Source organism: Pangasianodon hypophthalmus, chromosome 6, assembly GCF_027358585.1.
Source record: "Pangasianodon hypophthalmus isolate fPanHyp1 chromosome 6, fPanHyp1.pri, whole genome shotgun sequence".
NCBI classification, from domain to species: domain Eukaryota; kingdom Metazoa; phylum Chordata; class Actinopteri; order Siluriformes; family Pangasiidae; genus Pangasianodon; species Pangasianodon hypophthalmus.
In genome coordinates, this window is record NC_069715.1 from 19,524,225 (window position 1) to 19,546,933 (window position 22,709).

At 38.6% G+C, this 22,709-nt stretch overlaps 1 protein-coding gene across 4 annotated transcripts in view; it reads right to left on the reverse strand.

Moving 5' to 3' along the window:
* Positions 1-2,517: 2,517 nt before the first annotated feature.
* Positions 2,518-22,709, reverse strand: part of pik3c2a (phosphatidylinositol-4-phosphate 3-kinase, catalytic subunit type 2 alpha) — an 89,960-nt gene continuing 69,768 nt past the window's right edge. For 3 of the 4 annotated variants that reach the window (XM_053235039.1, XM_026913684.3, XM_026913687.3), the window contains 13 exons: positions 22,349-22,441; positions 21,746-21,875; positions 20,000-20,136; positions 19,036-19,205; positions 18,773-18,929; positions 18,452-18,561; positions 18,157-18,364; positions 17,718-17,842; positions 17,496-17,613; positions 17,128-17,209; positions 10,670-10,779; positions 10,415-10,540; positions 2,518-3,644 (listed from right to left, as the gene is read on the reverse strand). In XM_053235039.1, coding sequence (XP_053091014.1) covers positions 3,456-3,644; positions 10,415-10,540; positions 10,670-10,779; positions 17,128-17,209; positions 17,496-17,613; positions 17,718-17,842; positions 18,157-18,364; positions 18,452-18,561; positions 18,773-18,929; positions 19,036-19,205; positions 20,000-20,136; positions 21,746-21,875; positions 22,349-22,441 — 1,755 coding nt within the window. In that variant the 3' untranslated portion in view covers positions 2,518-3,455. Of the gene's footprint in view, positions 3,673-10,414; positions 10,541-10,669; positions 10,780-17,127; positions 17,210-17,495; positions 17,614-17,717; positions 17,843-18,156; positions 18,365-18,451; positions 18,562-18,772; positions 18,930-19,035; positions 19,206-19,999; positions 20,137-21,745; positions 21,876-22,348; positions 22,442-22,709 lie in introns of all 4 variants that reach the window. The other variant, XM_053235038.1, reaches the window with a different exon arrangement.

The window sequence follows — 22,709 nt, forward strand, 5'->3', positions numbered from 1 at the left end:
GTCTTAGGCATCCTATTTTAATTTTAGTACAAACTTTGTCATAGATTTTTATTTTATGACTTGTACATTATCGAAGTCAGCACAAAAATATTTTAGATTTCCAAACATTAGTTTTCCAGCACAAAATTAAATGTTACAGAAAAATGTTTGTATGTCAGTAACGAAAGCATCATAGTATGTAAGATATTCCTTTATTTGTCCCGCAGTGGGGAAATTGCACAATTGCGTAAGAGACCACTTTTCAGACAAAAAACATAATGAAGGGTTTTGCATGCAAAAACTAGAAGCATGTGCAACAGTCAAAGTTTCTTTTTTTATGTTTACTGCTCTTTACTGTATTTTTTAAAATACAGGAAAATATATTTTTTCATTATTTTTGAAGGCATCTTTGCTCTATTAGCATTTCTTTGCATGTGCCTAATACTCTTGCACAGTACTGCATAACTGTCCATCCTATCACAAATCTGAGAAACAACTTTTATTCGGTTAGGTCTCCCAATGTTATCTTCCAAATTTCCTGGTTATTCGATGAAATTTGTGGTAGAAGAAGCAAAAAAAAAAAAAAAAAAACAATTTTTTTGTTATAATTCAAAATGGGCAACTTCCTCCTTGAGAAATCATAAATCATCAACAGTTGGACACAGTAGAATGAATAGGAACAAGAATCATGATTTGATGTTGAGCAGTACAAAAGTTATGAGCAGTTATGCAAATTTGCAAATTATAGCACCAACTAGATGTGAAGACAAAACTTATTGGAGACCCTTAGGATGAGGTCTATCAGTGATTGACCAAGTTTAATCAAAATAAAAAGTTTGTAGGAGAAGAGGAGATGGCAAGTCACTGTCCAACAAATGCAGAAAAAAAACAGAAGAGAAAATAAGGAGTCTGTCACATCCATGGAGGACAGAAATGGCCCCAGCCTGAGTCACAAGCTGCACAGGATAGCTCCAAATCTACATGTGGTCTGATATGTGCATAAATGGCGAGTAGAGCAAAAGAAAATAAGTGGCATGGCATGGCATGAAGTTATTTAACTATACACAGTTTTGTGCTGCTAATGCACCATCACAAGGCAAGAAAAGTGCTTTGTATATACGAGCTCACAGATACCTGCGATTGGCTGAAGAGAGAAAGTAATGCCATCTCTCCCACCCAGAGAGCACAGCCAATTTTTCCTCACGGCCACGGATGGCTATGGCATTGTCAGGATTCAAACTCACAAATGTCACAACAATTGGTTGAATGTTTTTCTGTTATGCCACTCAGAAGCTGTGAAGGTATTTATAGCAAATCCAGCATCATGGTCACTTTGTGACTTTGTTGAAGGTCTTGGCATGCGTGTGCATGAGAGAATATCCACGCGTTTTATGCCACTCCGGTTGGTTAGATGTGGTGAAATAGAAGAACTTTCCCAAAGCCTACAGTTCTGTGTTAAGATTTGGCCTGGCAGGCTGTTATATGCAAGATCGGATTATAATATAACTACATATAAAGGATAGTTCTGTTTTGGAGATTTGCCCAGTACAGTCAGTTTCAGAGTTACTGGCACCCTTCAATATAAAGCAAAAATTATAATTAAATTGGTTCAAATTAACAAACAAAATAACAAGAACGTTCTCATAAGGACTTAATTTTTAAATAATGTTACTCATAAATAAACACTCCTACAAATATTTTATGTAAATAAACAATTATAGTTCTTGAAAAAAATCACATTTTTATTGCTCCCAGTAAAAAAAATGGGGTATAATTATGTGGATGCAGACATGTTTAATTCCTTTGTCATCCATCACCATGGGGAAAACCAAAGAGATTTTAACACAAGACAGAACAGTGCAGAGTTCTTCAAGTTATTTATATATATATATATATATATATATATATATATATATATATATATATATATATATATATATATATATATATATATATATATATGTGTGTATAAAAATTCATAACAATTTAAACACAATCAACAATCTGGGAAGGCTAATACTTTTTCCATGAGCATAATGCCACCACCCAGGACAGTGAAGAGGACAGTGAGAGAGGCAAAGAAAACCAAAGATCCTAGTTTCAGAATTGTAGAATTTGTCATGTTTCAAACAAACTATGAGACACCACTTGTTGAAAGTGTTGCACAAAAGAAGCCCTTCCTGAGAGTAACATACAAAACGTAGCACCTGAAACTGTCAAGCATCATTGGACTTACATGTGGGTGTGCTATGGTCATTAATATCTACCTGAATGTCTGGTGATCAAAGATGACTACATGCAAGGAAAAGCACTATAAGCACTATATGGTGGATCACTGAAGTCTACTGGTCCTGGTTTACTGAGACTACCATGATGGTTTCTATCCCCAAAAAACACTTTGACCCAGAATTGACTGCTGGGTCAGTGATCAATTTGAAAACAGTGTTTTGCAGATCAAAATTCACCAACAATAACTATCTTTAAAAACTATATTAAAACGGACTATACAATACAGTACAAAAGAATGAATTCAAGGCATTGTTTAAAGACATTTAATTTGCCTTGTGGGGGGAAAGATTACAGTACACACTATTTTGTTTAGATTAAAGACAGCCAATTAACAATAAATAATCAGATAACCTGGAGGAACCCATACCCACACCGACTTCACACAGACAGTAACCTGAGCTCGCAATCAAACTGGGAACTCTGGAGCTGTAAGTTGGCAATAATTTTTTTTCAAAACCTTTATACAAATAAATTTTCCAAACTCATGATTCATTTTAGCTTACTTAGTAGCAGAACAAAATCAGATTAAAATCAAATGTTCTGGCCATACCATTCCCAGGTATTAAAAAATAGATGTGCTGGAATAGACATGTCATGAGAGGATTTTGTGATTGGAATGAGAGCAAATGAATCAGTTCAGCATTCTATAATGTACACTAGAGGTGGAAAAATCATTAAATTATTATAATTATTTTTGACAGAATAGCAATATCAATAAAGACAATGCATAGTGGAATACAGGAAAGCTTCTCCTTTGCGGGAAAAAAAAATACTTCCATATTTCAGGAAGAAGTTTCAGTTCATTTGGCACATGTTTAATAACATTTACAATTTTCCTGTGCCTGTCCAGACACCCAAAATTAATTTTCAACCCATTATAAAGACTATGCTTCCTCTTTTTTCCTTTATAGTGAAGTAAGGTGTAACAATGATCCCTTTTTTAAAATACATGTCCAGATACATAATATAAATTCTAAGTAATTTTGGTCCTCTAACAACAAAATTTACAAAACAAAAAATCAGTTTCTAAAATCAAAAAGAAATGTATTGCAGGTGTCTTGAGAGAGGGGTTTAGAGGACAACATGCAAAATCTATATGGAGTTGTATTTTAGATTTATACTTTAGATGTAGTGTTTCTATTAAATATCACTGTCTTCTCATAAGACTTGGATGAGAACATCTGGTCCTATAAGTTTAGAAGGGGACTGCTATTAAGCCTGTACCACTTGACTGTTTCTTGGCTCAGGTCAAAGTCTTTGAGGCTGAGGGTAATACCACCTAAGTAGCAGTTTTCACGCAAATACTCGGCACTTAGCACGTTTAGTTGCAGCTCCCTTTGCTTCAGTGTCTCCTTACTGTAGCCACTGTACACCAGCTGTGGGCAAAAAGCACAGGAAAGCCACCTGAAATTATTATGAAGTAAGGGTGAAAGAGTATTATAGGTTTACTGTAAAGTACTGAGTAGCACTGACAAGAAAAAATTAGAATTCCATATTTTAGTATTTATAGGTATGCGAGACTTGTACATTTGCAAGCCTCCTTGCACAATTGTAGATTTTGGACTTTGAAAAAACATGCACACTTTTATTCAAGTTTTACGTATTACACTACCACTAAAATATTGACAGAAACGGAATATATTTGCTGCAAGTTCGATCAGTCAACTAGTTATTGGTACTACTGAAAAGTCTACATAAATTCTGTAAGTGAACTCTATTATATGTTCTAAAAAGAAAATGAGAAGAGCTGATCCGACTGGATATCACAGCAGCATGCTTAACCACACCTTTTGATTATGTATTCATTCATACCATGTTATGACCTGTGTCAATGGTCACAAATATACCAAAAATATACAATGTGCCTTTTTATGCCCTGTTATTGTGTGTACAACCAAACATTAATAACACCCAGTTTTAAGCCAAAATTAAGTAAACCCTCTGTAGTTGGGACAAGAGTGAATTAGATAAATTGACCTGAGATAAATAAAAAGAATTATATTAAAGGCAATGTTATTATATACTCCTTGGCCATTTTATCAGGTACATCTATCATACACGGTCAGATCCCTAAGTATTTGGACAGTGACACGATTTTCATAATTTTGCCTCTGTACACCACCACAATGGATTTGAAATTAGGCAATCAAGATGTGATTGAAGTGTAGTCTTTCAACTTTAATTCAAGGTGTTTAACAAAAAAAACCATCAAATTAACCATTTAGGAATTACAGCCATTCTTTACATAGTCCCTACATTTTCACAGGCTCAAAAGTAATTGGAAAAACTAACAATAATAAATATAAGTATATTTTTAAAACTTGGATGCAAATCCAAGTCTGGAACCCATGATGAGTGTTCTCCCTTGAGCTCCTCTGCCAGGCCTTTACTGCAGCCACCTTCAGTTGCTGCTTGTTTGTGGTTCTTTTTACCTTCAGCTTTGTCTTCAGTAAGTGAAAAGAATGCTCAACTGGGTTGAGATCAGGTGACTGACTCAGCCATTTAAGCAAATTCTTTGCCTTAAGAAGCTCTTGGGTTGCTTTTGTGGAATGTTTTTGGTCATTATCCATCTGTACTGTGAAGCGCCATCCTAACAGTTTTGCAGCATTTGGCTGAATCTGAGCAGAAAGTATAGCTCTATGCACTTCAGAATTTATCCTACTATTTCTATCAACAGTCATATCATCAATAAATACCAGTGACCCAGTTCCACTGGCAGCCATAAATGCCTATGTCATAACACTGACTCCACCATGTTTGACCTATAAGGTATGCTTTGGATCACGAGCCCTTCCTTTCCTTCTCCGTACTCTTCTCATCCCATCATTCCGGTACAAGTTAAGCTTTATTTCATCTGTCCAAAGATGTTCCAGGACTGGGCTGGCTTTCTTAGATGTTTTCTAGCAAAGTCTAGTCTGGCCTTTCTGTTCTTGATTGTTACCAGTGGCTTGCATCTTGAGGTAAACCCCCTGTATTTACATTCTTGAAGACGCCTCTTGATTGTAGACTTCAACAAATGATACGCCTACCTCCTCCAGAGTGTTCTTGACTTGGCTAGATGTTGTGAAGTTGTTGTGTGTATTTCTTCACCAAGGAAAGATGTCCGTGATCATCCACTTTAGTTGTCTTCCATGGTCTTCCAGGCCTTTTGGTGTTGCTGCGCTCACAAATTGTTGATTTGGCCACTCTTAAAGTTTCTGCTATCTCCCTGATAGGTCTGTTTTGCTTTTTTTTTTTTTTTCAGACTAATGTTGGCCTCCTTCACTTCATCAACATCTCTGTCATATTGACAGTTTCCATGAATGGCTACCAAATGCAAAACCAACTCCAGACCATATCTCCTTAATTTGTCATGAAATAATGAGGAAACAGGCCACACCTGGCCATGAAACTGCTTATCAGTCAATTGTCCAATTATTTTTGAGCCTGTGAAAATGGAGGGACTATGTAAAAATGGCTGTAATTTCTAAACGTTAATGCAATAATATTTTTAAACCTCTTGAATTAAAGCTGAAAGTCTGCACTTCAATCACATACTGATTGCTTCATTTCAAATCCATTGTGGTGGTGTACAGACACAAAATTACAAAAATTGTGTCACTGTACAAATATTTATGGACCCGAATGTAGATAGCCTTTGTAGCTATAGAATCTGTGACCATAGTTCATCTGTTGCTGTGCACACTTTTTCATACAAATTCTTACTCCATCCATCAGTGGACATGTACCATCAATGGCCTACTGCTAAGCAGATATTCACTGGGTGGTGAAACATTATAAGTAGCACTTGCATAATGTGCCTCTGGCACTAGTATGAGTGTATTAGGCATCAATGCCACTGAACAGCTTGCCAGTATATTCAGCTAACATCTGTGGTCAGAAAATTACCACTGATGGTAATTATGGAGGACGACTAAAGCAAATTGTGAACAGAAAAAGCTATAACTGTACGGTTATTCATCTTCATATATTTCATATTGTACACATACACATTTGCCCACTCATTCATACCCAGGGGCAATTTGGAGTTGCCATTCCACCTGCTGGCATGGTTTTATGAGGTGGGAGGAAACCGATATGGACACGGTGTATATATGAAACTCTGCACAGACAGTACTATGAGCTCAGGATTGAACAGAAAACCCTGGAGCTGCGAGTCATTAATGCTAACCGTAGTGACACCCAGGGGTACACCCAATTAAATTCATGTGGAATCTCCAGTGTTCTTGTCTAGTCCCATTTCAAGTTGCCTAGAAACCTGACTGACTAGGCTGAAAAGTGGTAGTGCTTGCCTAGGCAGCACAAAGTGGCAGACATATCATTCAATAGGCCAGCATGGAGGGCAAAATCTCATCTCTCTTCATGGAGTGAGACCTTGTTTTGACCTTGCATTGAAAGGGCTTGTGTACTTTTGTGAACCCCTGTGTCACCGGGGGCTTAACACTCCCAGTAGGGCCACCATTGGAGAACAGATCTCAGGGGAGTGGTCAGACAAAGAGTGATTCTAATGACCCCCATGTAAGGTACAAAAAAAAAGGCTAAGTGGACACTGTCCAGATAAGGGTTACCAGGACCCATCCCTGGAGCCAGGCTTGGGGTGGCTACTGCAGGGAACATATGATAACAAGGTCATCCATGTAACCCAGTTGGGCTCTGCCCAAAATTGCAATATGGGGTGAGCTTGGCCTTACATCCATACACAGTAAAGGCTCTGGTAGCAAACTTCTTGATCATGGGTGGTGGTCTCGCTCCTACTCCAAAGATTCCCACAGGAGATAGGCTTCAATCGGGTATGGGAATACTCGCAAGCCCCAGTGCCTCACAGTTAGAGTTGTGAACAAGAAGTTTGTGTCTATGAGACTTCGAGTGTCAGGAAGAAAACCTCTGACATTATGCATATGCACCAAATAGCAGTACAGGGTAATTTTGGAGTATATTCCAGTGCACTCCAATGTTAAAATGCAGAGCTCCTAAAAAATGCATAAAGGTTGGCAGGTCCAGTACCCTTGCTCACTCAGTTTCAAAAACCGCTTTATCCTGGTCAGGGTTGCATTGTATCTGGAGCCTATCCTGGCAACACTGGATGTGAGGCGAATGCACCCGGGACGGGACAACAGTCCATCGCAGGGCACCATACACACACATTTTCACCCACTCATTCACACCTTAATTTATCTTAGCCAATCCACCTACCAGCATGTTTTGGGAGGTGGGAGGAAACCCGGAGGAAACCCACGAGGGAGAACATGTGAAACTCCACAAGGACAATCACCCGAGCTCAGGTTCAAAAATGAGACCCCAGAGCTATGAGGCAACAATGCTACCCTCTGTGCCATTTTTTGTATTTTCCATCTCACCCCTCATCCACACCCCACAGTTTGAATGCAATAGAGAGTAGGGCTTCTCTTTCTCTGGGTATTGGACAAAACAAGAAAAAAAGTGGTCACAGCAGCCTACTGAACCTACTTGCCCCCTGCACAACTACAAAATGAAAAAAACACTAATAGCACAGACTCCCAGAATAGTTGCCCACCCCTGATGCCTACACTCAAATTGTGCATAGCAAAAGATGGGCTACAGTCATATAGTCAGCACTAATAAGTAAACTTCTGACATGGCAAGAAGAAGACTGATAAACTGTGGGTATGCACAATATACTAACATAGGCTGAGAAGAGCAATTTACACTTTCATCATCTTTTAACCATAGTATGTACATTTCTAACTTAAAATTTACAATTTGCAGGCAGATCATTTTTTTTTATAGATTATTAAGTACGTTAAGTATACACTTTAAGTATTAAGAATACAGCACATTCCTCCACCACCAGTCCCCTCTGAAAGTACTGGAAAGACAAGGCCAATTATTTTGTTGTTGTGTTGGCAGTGTATTTTGGGTAATTGTCTTGCTGCATGATGAAGTTCCTCCCAATTAAATTGGATGCATTTCTCTTTAAATTGGCAGAGGGAATTTTTCTGTAAATGTCTTAATTGATTCTCCTGCATCCATCATGAGTTATATCATCAATAAAGATTAGTGAGCCTGTTCCAGAAGCAGCCCTGCAAGCCCAAGCCATGACACTACCTCCACCATGCTTGACCAAAGAGCTTGTATGTTTTGGATCATAAGCAGGAGGAAATGATCCACCTTTCCATCATGTTGGTAGAGGTTAATCTTGCTCTCATCAGTCCATAAAAGTCTGTTCCACAACTTTTGTTGGTCATCTCTGTATTCCTTTGCGAATTCCAATCTGGCCAATCTGGATTGTGATACCTTCACCCCCATTCTGTGGAGGTTGTTGGCAATGTCACTGACTATTGTTTTTGGGTTTTTCTTCACAGCTCTCAAAATGCCTCTGTCATCAACTACAGTTGTTTTCCTGGGCCGACCTTGTTCGATGTCTGGTTGTGAGGTCTTTTTCAGGACATTCCAAATTGTTGTACTGATTATGCCCAATGTGATTTTCTTTCTTATCTCAGCTTCCAAATGGCTTGCTTTTCTCCCACAGACAGCTCTGTCATCATGCTGGTTTATCCTTTTTACAGGCAAAGGCCAAGGCCCAAAAAAGAGAAGACATTCAGAGATATTACCTGTTTTAACAATCAATCTAACAGGACACACCTGGGCAGCAAGAAACATCCATCAGTCACATGTACCAATATTTCTGATCACTTGAAAAATGCGTGGGTTCAAACACAAAAGATGCTATGAGCTAAGTTGTTTAACATATCTAGATGAAAATATCATGAAATGAAAACTGAAATTCTGATCTGCTGTGTCATATGCATATTTTGATCTCTCCAGTCTTCAGTGTATAGCCCAAAAAAAAAAAAAAAAAAAAAAAAAAAAGAGATGGCCTTGCCATTCCAATACTTTTGAAGGGGACTCTATTTTTGTCATTGGCCAGGGAGGACTTAATTTGCATTCAAAGAAGAAAACTTTACCCCTACATGAAGGTACAGGAAGATGTTAGCTAATTCATTCGAAAATACACTCAATGAGCACTTTATTGGAAACCCTATACTAATACTGGGTAGGGCCTCCCTTTGTTCTTCGTGGAATGGATTCCAAAAGGTGTTGGAAACATTCCTTTGAGATTCTGGTCCATACTGGTTTCAGATCCGGTGACTGAGAAGACCACTGAAGAACACTGAACTCATTGTCATTGTTTATGAAACCAATTTAAGACAACTTTTGCTTTGTGACATGGTACATTATGATGCTGGAAGTAGCCATTAGAAGATGGGTAAATTGGGGCCATGCACACGCACATGGTCGCACATGGTCAGCAACAATACTCAAATAGGCTGTGGAATTCAAGCAATGATTGGCTGGTATTTACAGGCTCAAAGTGTCCCAAAAAAACGTTCCCCACACCATTACACCACCTCTACCAGCCTGGACTGTTGACACGATTTAGGTTGGGTCCATGGATTCATGCTGTTGGTGCCAAAGTTTGACCAAAGCGATTCATCCCACAAGGTTATGTTTTTCCAGGCTTCAACTGTCCTGTTTTGGTGAGCCTGTGCCTACTGCAGCCTCAGCTGTTCTTGACTCACAGAAGAGGAACCCAACATGGTCTTCTGCTGTCGTAGCTCGTCCGCCTAAAGGTACGATGTGTTGTGCTTTCCGATATGCTTTTCTTCTCAACACAATTGTACAAAGTGGTTATCTGAGTAACTGTAGCCTTTCTGTCAGCTTTACCCAGTCTGACTATTCTCCGTTGACCTCTCATCTGTCCGCAGAACTGCCACTCACTGGATGGTTTTTCTTTATTGCTCCATTGTGAGTAAAGTCTAGAGACTGTTGTGCTTGAAAATCCCAGAAGATCAGCAGTTACAAAAATACTCAAATCAACCCGCCTCTGATCGTTGAAATCACATTTTCCCCCATTCTGGTTGGTGTGAACGTTACCCAAAGCTGCTGACCTGTACCTGCATGATTTTATGCACTGCACTGCTGCCACATTTGGATGATTAGATAATTGCTTGAATAAGCAGGTGTACAGGTGTTCCTAATAAAGTGCTCTGTGAGTGAAGTATAGGGAATCATCATAAATTATGGATAAACTGGTCTCACCTTACACAATTAAATTTGAACATGCTAACAATACAATACTAATTTTATTTTTATTAGTAGGAATTACCATTTCATTATAAGTGGGGTTCCTGGTTTTCCTGGAGACCTTTGTTTTGCGCTTTGAGGTTTTCTGTGGGTCTGGAAGAAGGTACATTTTAACATATGGATTGGGGTCTGCTCCATCATCAGACACCTGTGTGAAGGTTTAGAAAAAAAAAAAAAGAGATGACATTATTTCAATAACTCTTTGCCTCTACAAGTGTATACACATACACACACACATCTAATATTCTCAGCTATTTTAAAAGTGGTGAAAACTTACAAGGTCTTTGATGTGCATAACCATAATGAACAGTGTTCCATTTCGGTAAGACACTGATAACTTCACCTCTCCCCCTACACGGCCTGTAGCAGGACTCGGTGGCGTCTCCTCTGAAAAATACATACAGAGAAACCATTATATATTTATATATTTCTGTAAAGCTGCTTTGTGACAATGTCCATTATTAAAAGCACTATACAAATAAAACTGAATTGAATTGAAACCAAGACTCTTGTTTACAGCATAGTCCATGCGTGGGTACTGTAATACGCAGGCTTATCACAGTAAATGGCACTAACAGTGGATATCAGTCCAAGTAAAAAATTTTCTTCTTGGCAAAACTACAAAACAAAACACACAGCTGTTGCAACAAACTCAAATTCAAAAATGAATATAGCCACAAGTTGCGATCTGGGGGGTTCAAGCACCCTTGTCAAATAGCACCCCCAGTGTCCAGCTCTTGCCAAGTTGCACAGAAAAATAAATGAACATACTTATCAACTTTTGTTATTGTAACTCAATGCTAATTGTGTGAAATTCCTGCTGAAACCTGATTGGCTGATGGTGGCCATGTTTTGTAAATAACTCAAAGATCTTTAGAAAGCCACTTAAAGATAAGCAAAGAGATGTAGCACATTAAAGTTCAACTTAACTGGACTTATGGTTCATGAGAAACAACTATTCAAACTTAACTTTGCCCCTTATCTTTGGCCCCAACCTTTGCAGATATCTTCAGAACTTTGTCCTGAATATAGTTTTCAAGTTTCATGCGAATCCATGGAAGGAATCATGAGCCAGCTGTTTAAATATATTAATTCAATTCAATTTTCTTGTATTACTTGTAATCTATGGACATTGTCACACAGCAGCTTTATATAAATATATAAATTGTAAATTTATAAATTCATCCCTAATGAGCAAGCAAGAGGTGATGAAGGCAAGGAAAACTCCCTGAGATGATATAATGAATAAACCTCGAGAGGAACCAGACTCAAAAGGGAACCCATCCTCATCTGGGTGACACCGGATAGTGCGATTATAAATCACTTCCCTTCTATAACTGTATACTATATAGTCAAAAAGTGCATTAGGCTCTGCCTCACTAGAATTGATGGGCATTTGGCAGTCATATTGTTTATAAATCTCAATATATTTTTTATACTTAAGATTCAGAATATTCTGCACCATTTTTTAAAGGTAAGCCAGAAATCCTAATACTGAGTCACGAAAGTAGGTTTTGCATATTATACAACTTATTGTAAATTTGAGTGGGCAGGGCTAAAAGGTCCAAAAATAAATTTTTATGGTTTTGTCCAGAAACCATAAACGACCTTACTCCAACTCATTTTAAATCTTATTTTAAAAGATTTACACTTGTTTTTATGTGAATAAACATGAACATAGCCCCCCTTGTGGCCAATTTAAGTGAGATTGAATAATTTACTAGTTGGTCCCTAATGAGACCTACCATTAAGATTTTGCAATAACAGCACAATGTAAATCCTGTGAAATGCCTGCTGACAAGCCATTGATGATGTTTTTTTAAGTAACCAGCTCATCATCAAAAATCCAGTTACAGATTATGTGGTATAAAGATGAAGTATACAACATTTAACCTTGATCAGACTTATGTTTTCTGAGAAACAGTTATCTGTGGCAGCCATATTGTTTACAAATCTCAACGTTTTTGATGAATATTGAGGATCACACTCGTCTGAGTAATTTGACACCAATTCTGTGAAGACAGGCCAAAAATCCTAGGACTAGTTCGCAAAAGTAAGTTTCGGATATTGTGCAAATTAACTCAAAACCTAAGTGATGGAGCTAAATGGTTACTAGGGTATTCTGCTTGGAAGAACCCAGGTAAACAGTAGAAAGTTTTTAGTTTTTTATTTGTGGGCCTTACAGTCCATGAGATATGGGAGCGAGTACTATCTATCGACCAATATGACTTATGGTTTTGTCTGTACCATTCGTTTTAGGGGAGAAAAAAAATAAGAAATAATCTAGCAAAAATAATAGGCTTCCAGCACGTTCAGAGCAAGGACCCCTACAATACACACGCAAGCGGCAATCTGCAGGGATCACGCACCCTTGCACCCTTGCTGTTTCATGAAAGTAGCTCTGTGCCAACCCTGTGAAATGCCTGCTGAAACATGATTGTCTGATGGCAGCCATGTTCTTTATGCAATCCAGTCATCATCGGAAATCCAATTACAAATTATCACAACAATTTCAGCTTGACTGGACTTCTGAGGAATAGCTATTTGATGTTAATATGGGTACAACTGTTGACTACTTTAGTAATCAATTATTCTACTGATTATCTTGTCAATTAATCAACTACTCACATAAGAAAATGTGTTTTAAGCAATCCAACAATATACAAATTACTTTATTTTAGTTTATAATTTTATATCACAAATAGCGTATTTCAAAACTATTTACACCAGAAATTCTAAAACATAATTAATTAAATAAATAAATCCAATTTTAAAAATATAAATGCAAAAAATAAATACAAAAACAAATTTTCAAAAAACAAAAACAAAAACATGAGTGTGAGAGAAATATCAACTTTCAGGTTTTTTTTTTTTTTTTTTTTTTTTTTTTTTTTTTGAGATAAGAGATGAGCTTTTATGCTCCATTGCAAGCCACAGAATGTCAGAATGTCAGAATGGTGAACAGATGTCGATTCTATCTCATGCCATGCATAGAACAAAATGATTATAGAACAATTATGGAATGAAAAATCTCATGCCACCAGTTGGTACATTGTGCTCTTACAAATTGACTACAACAAACTGACAGAGTTGTTGTACAAACAGATTTAGTCTCATGTCAGCATGACAGTAGACAACCATGCTTACAAAATCGTAAGCTAACTAGTCGTAACTCAATTTATGTTCTTAGCATTGACAGGCTGTTGTATTTCATAACTACTGCTAGCCTTTGCATTGTTTTAGTTTGCTAACACTAGCTAGTTTACCTAGCAAGCTTAGGTGCTCAAGCATACACCAATCAGCCATAACATTAAAACCACCTGCCTAATATTGTGTAGGTTCCCCTTCTGCCACCAAAGCAGCTCTGACCCCTCAAGGGCATGGACTCCACAAGACCTCTGAAGGTGTGCTGTGGTATCTGGCACCAAGATGTTAGCAGCAGATCCTTTAAGTCCTGTAAGTTGCGAGGTGGGGCCTCCATGGATTGGACTTTTTTTGTCCAGCACATTCCACAGATGCTCGATCGGATTGAGATCTGGGGAATTTGGAGGCCAAGTCAACACCTTGAACACTTTGTCATGTTCCTCAAATTATTCCTACACAATTTTTGCAGTGTGGCAGGGCGCATTATCCTGCTGAAAGAGGCCACTGCCATTAGGGAATGCCGTTGCCATGAAGGGGTGTACCTGGCCTGCAACAATGTTTAGGTAGGTGGTACATGTCAAAGTAACATCCACAAGAATACCAGGACCCAATGTTTCCCAGCAGAACATTGCCCAGAGCGTCACACTTCTTCTGCCAGCTTGCCTTCTTCCCATAGTGCATCCTGGTGCCTTCTCTTCCCTAGGTAAGCGACACACACACCTTTCTATCATAGCCAGCATTAGCTTTTTCAGCAAGTGGTGCTATAGTTGCTCTTCTGTGGGATCAGCCAGACGGGCTAGCCTTCGCTCCCCAGGCGCATTAATGAGCCTTGAGTGCCCACGACCCTGTTGTCGGTTCATTGGTTGTCCTTCCATGGTCCACTTTTTGGAAGATACTAACTACTGCATACTGGGAACACCCCATAACACCTGCCATTTTGGAGATTCTCTGACCCAGTCCTCGCAATTTGGCCCTTGTCAAAGTTGCTCAGATCCTTATGGTTGCCCATTTTTCCTGTTTCAAACACATCAACTTCGAGAACTGACTGTTCACTTGCTGCCTAATATATCCCACCTCTTGAGAGGTGCCAATGTAACAACATAATGTTATTCACTTCACCTGTCAGTAGTTTTAATGTTATGGCTGATCGGTGTAGCTGTTGTGCTGTTGTACTCTAGGCTCAAGTTTGCAGTATACCCGCCATACTTTATGATTTAGTTTGAAAGGATTCCAATTACTGACAATGGGCAGTCACTTGTCAAGCTTTTAGTAAAGTTGTTTGTAAAATGTTTGCGTAAGCCAAACCAAACAAAAACTTTCTGCCAAATTTACAGATTTGTCAGAAATTCTGAATTTCTTAGTACCTGTGCACATATATTGATCCCAACACAGCTCAGTTGCATTTAGTGACACCCACAAAACTCTATAAAAGATCAAGCACATAGAGGACTGGAAACACAAAATGAATCATGCGAGAAAAATCAGAAAGGCAGAAGTGAAAGTTATTTCGACTTATTTCGACATTGGAGGCCCAATGTTTGTCTATTTAAAGCAGAGAACTTTATTCAATGATATTTTTACTATCAAATTACTCTTAGCCTGCCCCTTATGAATGACCACACTTTGCACAGTGACTCAGAATCCTGTCTAATACCTGCAACAAGTCTCATGCTGGAGGGGAAATGGGTCTGCATTAGAAATAGAATGTACATAACAGCAATATAGGTACTTCACTGTAAATTTAATTAATCAGTCTTATAAAGTAATCCGTCACATTAAAACTTGAATTTTAAATGAGAGCAATAATAACAAATGACTTTCTGAAGGCTTAGTTCTGAATAGTGTGGCGTCATGCAAAAGTTAATTAAAGTTTAAAAAGGTATTAGAGTAATAACCACAACACGTTCAATAAATTAAAATTTACTGAAATACAGAGGAAAGAAGAAACACCAGTCAACTACTTAACTATGAACTTGTAATCCTACATAGAGGCAGACAACGTAGAGTTGTGTGTGTACGTTCACGCTGAGCTTAGACAGATGAATAGCCATGTGAAATATGTGGCTGCGCCTCCTTGTGTGCGGACAGGAGAACAAGGGGGAAAGAAATATGGCAGGGATTTCAATGTCTCCACAAGTGGTGGATGACCAGCAATAAAAGCTATAAAAATATTTCTGTTAACAAAATAAGTTCCAAAGGGCAGTAACTTTTATGGGAATAAAGTTGTTGATTTCCACAGTTGAGTGTGATGGAAATGAGGCTCGAGCAGCTCGTGTGTGCCCTCAGAATGAGCACAGATGCAGCCTTTGGAAGAGTTGCCCTTGTGCCCTTCAGTTTTCTGGATTGATTGTTGAGTTTGTCTTCACGCATATGTGATGCATACGTGATATTTGCAGGTTGAGCCGTTCATGGATACACTTCCTGACAAAGTTCAGTCAGCTTTATAACTCCCGGAGGTCTGCCGTCCAAGAAAGTTGAAAAGAGCTGTTTTGCATACATTAAAAGTTAAAGTGAAAACCAAAGGCAAAAACATGCACAATGCTACTGGATAGCATTGATTGATTTTACAGTGCTGAGCAATGTGAGCATTCTCTTTTATGGTCTCAGCACAAGGCTTCAAACCAGAGACAAAATGTGAGACAGTTCCTCCCTTTCACAGTCCGAAGTTCAGACCACGGAGAGACTGAAAAGTTAGTTTGGGTTACGTCATGTCACATCCTTCCAGTTACTGTAATGGAGCTTTAATAAAACTGTGCTCCCCTATCTGTGGATGCATGGTATCGACAATGTTAATCCATGCAACCAATCATGACTTAAAACTGTTTGAGTAAATTAAACTCAAATCTGTCCTGCTAGAATTGACTGGCATGTCACAACCATGTGGTTTACAAATCTCAAAATGTTTTTTAGAATTACTGCAGATCAGACAGTACTGAGGATTTTGACACCAATTTTATCAAGATCCGCCAAAAAAAAAATCCTAGGAGTAGTTTGCAAAAGTAGTTTCACGTGTTGTGAAAATTTGCAAAACATGTGACAAAATATACAACACTGCACGATAGCACCACCATCAGTCCATCTCACATGCCTGAGTAGCAGGAGGGAGTACTACCTACTAATCAAGTTATGACTTACAGGTTTGGTATTCACAAATAATGTTAGGTCATCATAAGAAAAACTGTAGTAACTGCACTACATAACTGGACCCCTAAATATTCGTTTCAACATGGATGGTTCAACATATTGTACATACTACAGTGGTTATATAAGTTGCTATAAAGGAAAACCTACAAAGAAATAATTAGTAAGAATATATTTCTTGCAATGACTTTTGCAATAACTTACTGTACAGGAAAATATGGGGACTGTACATTACCCAGTTTCTTGACTCATTTCTTGCCTGTTCATTTCACACTTTTATTCTGTTCCAGTTCCAAACACTCAAGCAAAGTACTGCTAATTGCCAGATTAGGATTTTGGAATTAAGACTAAATGAAAATGAATATGAATTACAGACTAGCCTAGAGCGAAGAGGGCTTGAGAATCAAGGTACTGCTCTCACACTTATGATTCAGATTCAGTTGGGCACACCTGGTACTTTGAGGAGTCCGTCCAATCCCTCTGTCTTGTCATCTCTTGCAAGTGGATGGAAGAACGTGTAGATAAGATCGCACTATGGAAGAATATACATATACTACTCAGTCTTACTTTGACAATCAAGTTGAGGCAGAGTTAAAAGTGCAACAATTTTTTGTGAAAAATAAAAAATAAACTGCCATAACCCTTTACAATTGACTTTTAAATTTAGATGAGTCATGATACATGAAAGCTATACAAGCAGATGCTCATTTAATATCTAGGGAGGTTTTTTTTTTTTTTTACTGCTATACTCCTACAGTGTCAGTGAATACTAAACAGAGAAAAGTCTCAAAATTGGTCCTGAAGCCTCCTTTACTGACCTGGGCTACCTCTGCTGAACTCTTCATGAGGTTATGCACATAAATATTCAGCTCCACCTTTCTCTTGGATGCTACATCCTTGATGTGTTTGCGTCCCAGCACAAGCTTGTTGGGGAACCTACAAACAGAAAATGTTCTTAAATAGGTAATTAAGTAATATAAGTAACATTGAAATTGATGCAGTGATTCAAAGCTTGTGGTGGACAGAAAGGAGCAACACACCCTGGAATCTTCCACAAAGGAAATATTATGGTGAGCTTGTTGTGCAGCTCTTGGAATTCATCAAATGTGCGGAAGACAAATTGGGGTTCACTCTGGCACTCCCTTAATATGCGTACTACATATGTCTATGACAAAAGAAGTGGTATAAAGGAATCATTAGACAAGAAATCATTTGTAAGCCACCCCAGAGTCATTATGTTACCCTATCTGATTTGAATTATCTGCCTTGTCTTTCAACTTGCTAGAAAGATTGCTACAGTTGGTTCTGGGTGCTGTGCTGTGGAGTGAACTCCACTGACTCAATAATGCTCACCCTTTTTTTTGCCAAATAAGGCTCTGCATTGCAACTTTTTCACATAAAGACTCTGAGATTGACATTTACAAAATTCAAATAATAATGTAATTTAGACATTTAATATTTAAATAAAAAAAGACTCACATAGTGCTTATCAGGGTTGTAGCGTTTCTGGAAAGAGAAGATGGAAGCATCTCTGATACAGCCATCCTGCTTTAGTGTGTATGTGCGTGGAGAGAATGACAGGATAGGCTCATCATTAGATGGCAGGCCAGAGAAACGCAGCTGGGCTAGGTTGTGGATAAAAAAATTAAACTTTGTGGCTACACTGCCAAGACTGGACTCAATCAACCTGAGTAAGAGATAAGACGTGAAGATTAATGTATTAGAATCAAAGCTTAAAACAGATAAATAAAATTTACTACAACTAAAGCTATACCTAGTAAAGAAAATGGTTGCTTCTGTATCTGTACTCTGAGGCTGCAGAGCATCATACACATATTTCAGGTCCTGGGCTCCAGTCAGCTCAGGTAAGCCTGACTGTGTCATCTGTCAAATATCACATAAAAATAAATGCCTAAAATATTTAACAAAATGTAAATAATTGCAGACACAATTTGTATGACTGATAATGATCATAGATAATACAGACTATAGAACATGGAATAGAAATACACAAAGAGTACACTGTGCCAAAATTGCCAATATTTTAAAGACTTTCCCCCTTTTTGTTTCTCTCTGCAATGTTTTAGAGCATTACCAGGGACAGCAAGTTAAGGAAGAGGCTGGAGTGTTTGCGGATCAGATTGTATGCCTGAGAGCATAGGTCCACAAAGAGCTGGAAGCGGCTTGTGGGTCTCTCACCACCATTGATGACATAGGCCATATCAGAGGTCAGGACAAACGGTGCTCGGTCCCTGAAGGTGAAAAGTCAGAGCAAAGTACTGAGCTAATGACCTCAACTTAAATTAATCAAATTGATCTCCAAATGAGTAAAATGCTTTGACATAATATTTCTTTAACCTTTTGAAACTCCCGATCATCTGTGCATGGCCAAGAAATTTGCCAAAGTCAATGTGAAACATGTGCCCTGTGGTGCGAAGCATGATATTGTCATTGTGGCGGTCACAGATGCCAAGCACATAGGTAGCCACACAGCAGCCCGCACAAGAATAGATGAAGTTTTCTGAAGCCTGCAGAAAGATGGGAGGGCTTATGTGGGTGACAATGAAAGAAAGTTAATTAATTTAAGTTAAGATAGTTAAAAAGCAAAATGGGTAAAAAAAAAATTAAAAATAAAAATTAAAAAAAAAAAAACAATATCTGACTCAGTTTCTTTGCATGGTGAGAGCAAGTGTTTAATATTCAAGTTTATGTCCTTGTAACAGCCAAGGTTATGTTGCTAGCCCATTGATTATGAGCTGCCCCTGCAAAGATATATAAACATCAACACTACACTGGTCCAGTCTCTGATTCACTAAATCCGTAATACTCCATAAAATGGCCTGTCGATTAGGGGCAAAACATTTTCGGACGCAGAACAATGAATGCATACACATTTGCTAGGTGTTCCTGAGTTGTAGTACACATGCATGCAGTTTGCCTGTGGTATTCCTGACTTCAAACTTTTACAAAGATCTGTCAGTGCTGAGTTTCACAAGTTCTCCAAGTGTCTATCCGGCTTTCCTCTGGGTTCCCCAGTTTCACCCCACCTCCCAAAAACATGCCTGTAAGCTACTCTAAATTGCCCCTAGATGTGAATGAGTGCATGAATGTGAGTGTGCATGGTGCCCTTTGATGGACTGGCATCCCATTTGGGGTGTAGTCTTGGCTTGAGTCCAAGAACCCACTTCCCTGCAGTTTAAATTTTCCCTTCTTATAACAAGCTGAGAATATCTGTACGAAATCAAAATTGATTTGAACTGCACCACACAAAAATTAGTTATATAAATGAGTTAATACAATCTGATTTTTTTCTGTAATTTACCTTCTCGTACTCATCCTCAGCAGAGTTGTACTTCCGTAGCCACTCAGCCAGAGGCTTGTCCTTAAAGGAGCCTGTTACGCCATATTCCACCTGAATCTTCCTTAACGTCTCTGAGGATGGGACCAATTCCACCATGCCTGAACAAGCAAACACAAACCTGTCACGGAGTAACTGAATGTTTTTTATAATTTCAAAATACTTCAGAGGTGTGCGACACAGAGGGCCATATTCAGAATTGAGTTAAGCACACACACCGATCAGCCATAACATTAAAACCACTGACAGGTGATGTGAATAACATTGATTATCTTGTTACAGTGGCACCTATCAAGGTGTAGGATATATTAGGCAGCAACTGAACAGTCAGTTCTCGAAGTTGACGTGTTGGAGAAAGTAACATGGCCAAGCGTAAAGATCCGAGTAACTCTGACAAGGGCCAAATTATGATGGCTAGACGACTGGGTCAGAGAAACTCCAAAACACCAGGTCTTGTGGAGTGTTCCCAGTATACAGTGGTTAGTACCTACCAAAAGTGGTCCGAGGAAGGACAACTGGTGAACCAATGACAGGGTCATGGGCGCCCAAGGCTCACTGCTGCACGTCTGGTCCAATATCACAGAAGAGCTTCTGTAGCACAAACTGCTGAAAAAGTTAATGCTGGCTATGATAGAAAGGTGTCAGAGCACAGTGCATTGCAGTTTGCTGCATAGCCACAGATTGGTCAGGGTGCTCATGCTGACCCCTGTCCACCATTGAAAGCGCCTACAACAGGCATGTGAGCATTAGAACTGGACCATGGAGCAATGGAAGAAGATGGCCTGGACTGATAAAGATGTTTCATGTTTTCTTTTACATTGTGTGGACAGCCAGGTGCGTGCATGTCTTTACCTGGGAAAGAAATGGCACCAGGATGCACTATGGGAAGAAGGCAAGCTGATGGAGGCAGTGTGATGCTCTGGGCATTGTTCTGTTGGGAAACCTTGGGTTTCCTGGCATTCTTGTGGATGTTACTTTGACATGTACCACCTACCTAAACCCTGCTGCAACCAAGTACACCCCTTCATGGCAACGGTATTCCCTAATAGCAGTAGCCTCTTTCAGCAGGATAATGTGCCATGCCACACTGCAAAAATTGTTCAGGAATGGTTTGAGGAACATGACAAAGTGTTCAAGGTGTTGACTTGGCCTCCAAATTCCCCAGATCTCAATCTGATCTGATCAAGGATGTGCTGGACAAACAAGTCCGATCCACGGAGGCCCCATCTCGCAACTTACAGGACTGCTGCTAATCTTTGGTGCCAGATACCACAGCACAGCTTCAGAGGTCTTGTGGAGTCCATGCCTCAATGGGTTAGAGCTGTTCTGGCAGCACAAGGGGGGCATACACAATATTAGGCAGAAGGTTTTAATGTTATGGCTGATCAATGTATAGTGACGAGTTAATACCATAACTGATCATAGACCTCAAACACAACTGCTGACTTACGCCTGGTTTGTACCTCTACTTTTAGATTAGTATATTTGAATCTTTTCCTTCTTCTCATTTATATATTATCATATTTGTTTAAATTTCTTTAAAGAGCAAAAATATAAGAGCAAAATAAAATAAAATATAAAACAACAGATTTAGATTATTAAATGTTGTCAAAGGTTTTTTTGTATGTTAAAAATTGACAAAGCAAACTTGTCAAATAACTACCAAAGGTATTTACTACTAAACCCAACAATTGCTGGTCCTTTATATACCTTTGTCTTTTCCAGTTGAGATGCATTTGAAGTTGACAATGCGCAGGTCCAGCCCTTCCTGTAGCCAGATCCGATCCATGATCCGAATCATCTGTACTGCCAGCATATCTTGCCTCAAATCCTCTCCCACCTATATTGAATTTATAATTTTACATTTAACAAACCTAACTGAACTATTTGTTTAAAAACACAAGTAAGCCTGGGTTAATGACTTAGTGTTGTTAAGCTGGCAAAGGGAGGCTGCACTGCCTAAATGCGACATGTGGTTTTGTTTAAAATATATATGTTTTTAAAAGAGTTTTTTATTTTCTTAGAATAAAATTACTTTAATTAAAGGTTAGCATTCCAAAATACGGGTGTGAGATTAAGCTAATTAACCACAAGGACACCTTTTTTGTGATCTTTAGCAAGGGTGCTTGAGTTTTAACTTGATTGTATTTTGGTATTTGACATGACACATGCATATGGTTATATTATACTCTTTTTGTATTACACAGTAGTATGTGTCATAAACAAAAGATAGAGGCATACTTATATGTATGCATCCAAAAAGCACACATGGATACATAAAGCATGTATCCACGCATGCCTATTGCTTCACACCTTAAACATGACATTAATTTCTTCTCCCAGCTGATCTGCGTTGACCAGCGCAAGCTTTAGTGGCACAGCATTGGAGTTGAAAAAGGAGCAGGCCTAGAAGAAAACAAAGAAAAACAGAGACAAATATACTACATTAAAAAGGGATGCAACAGCTTTTTCAGTGCAGCTATGAAAAAAAAGGTAAACAGATATTCAACTTTGTCCTCACAGCTAAATGATTCACAGGAGAAGTGTTATTTCCAGAATGTTTCAGTAGACTTATGAATTCATTCTGCTGCTACCATCATGAGTTACATCATCAATAAAGATTAGTGAGCCTGTTCCAGAAGCAGCCATGCAAGCCCAAGCCATGACACTACCT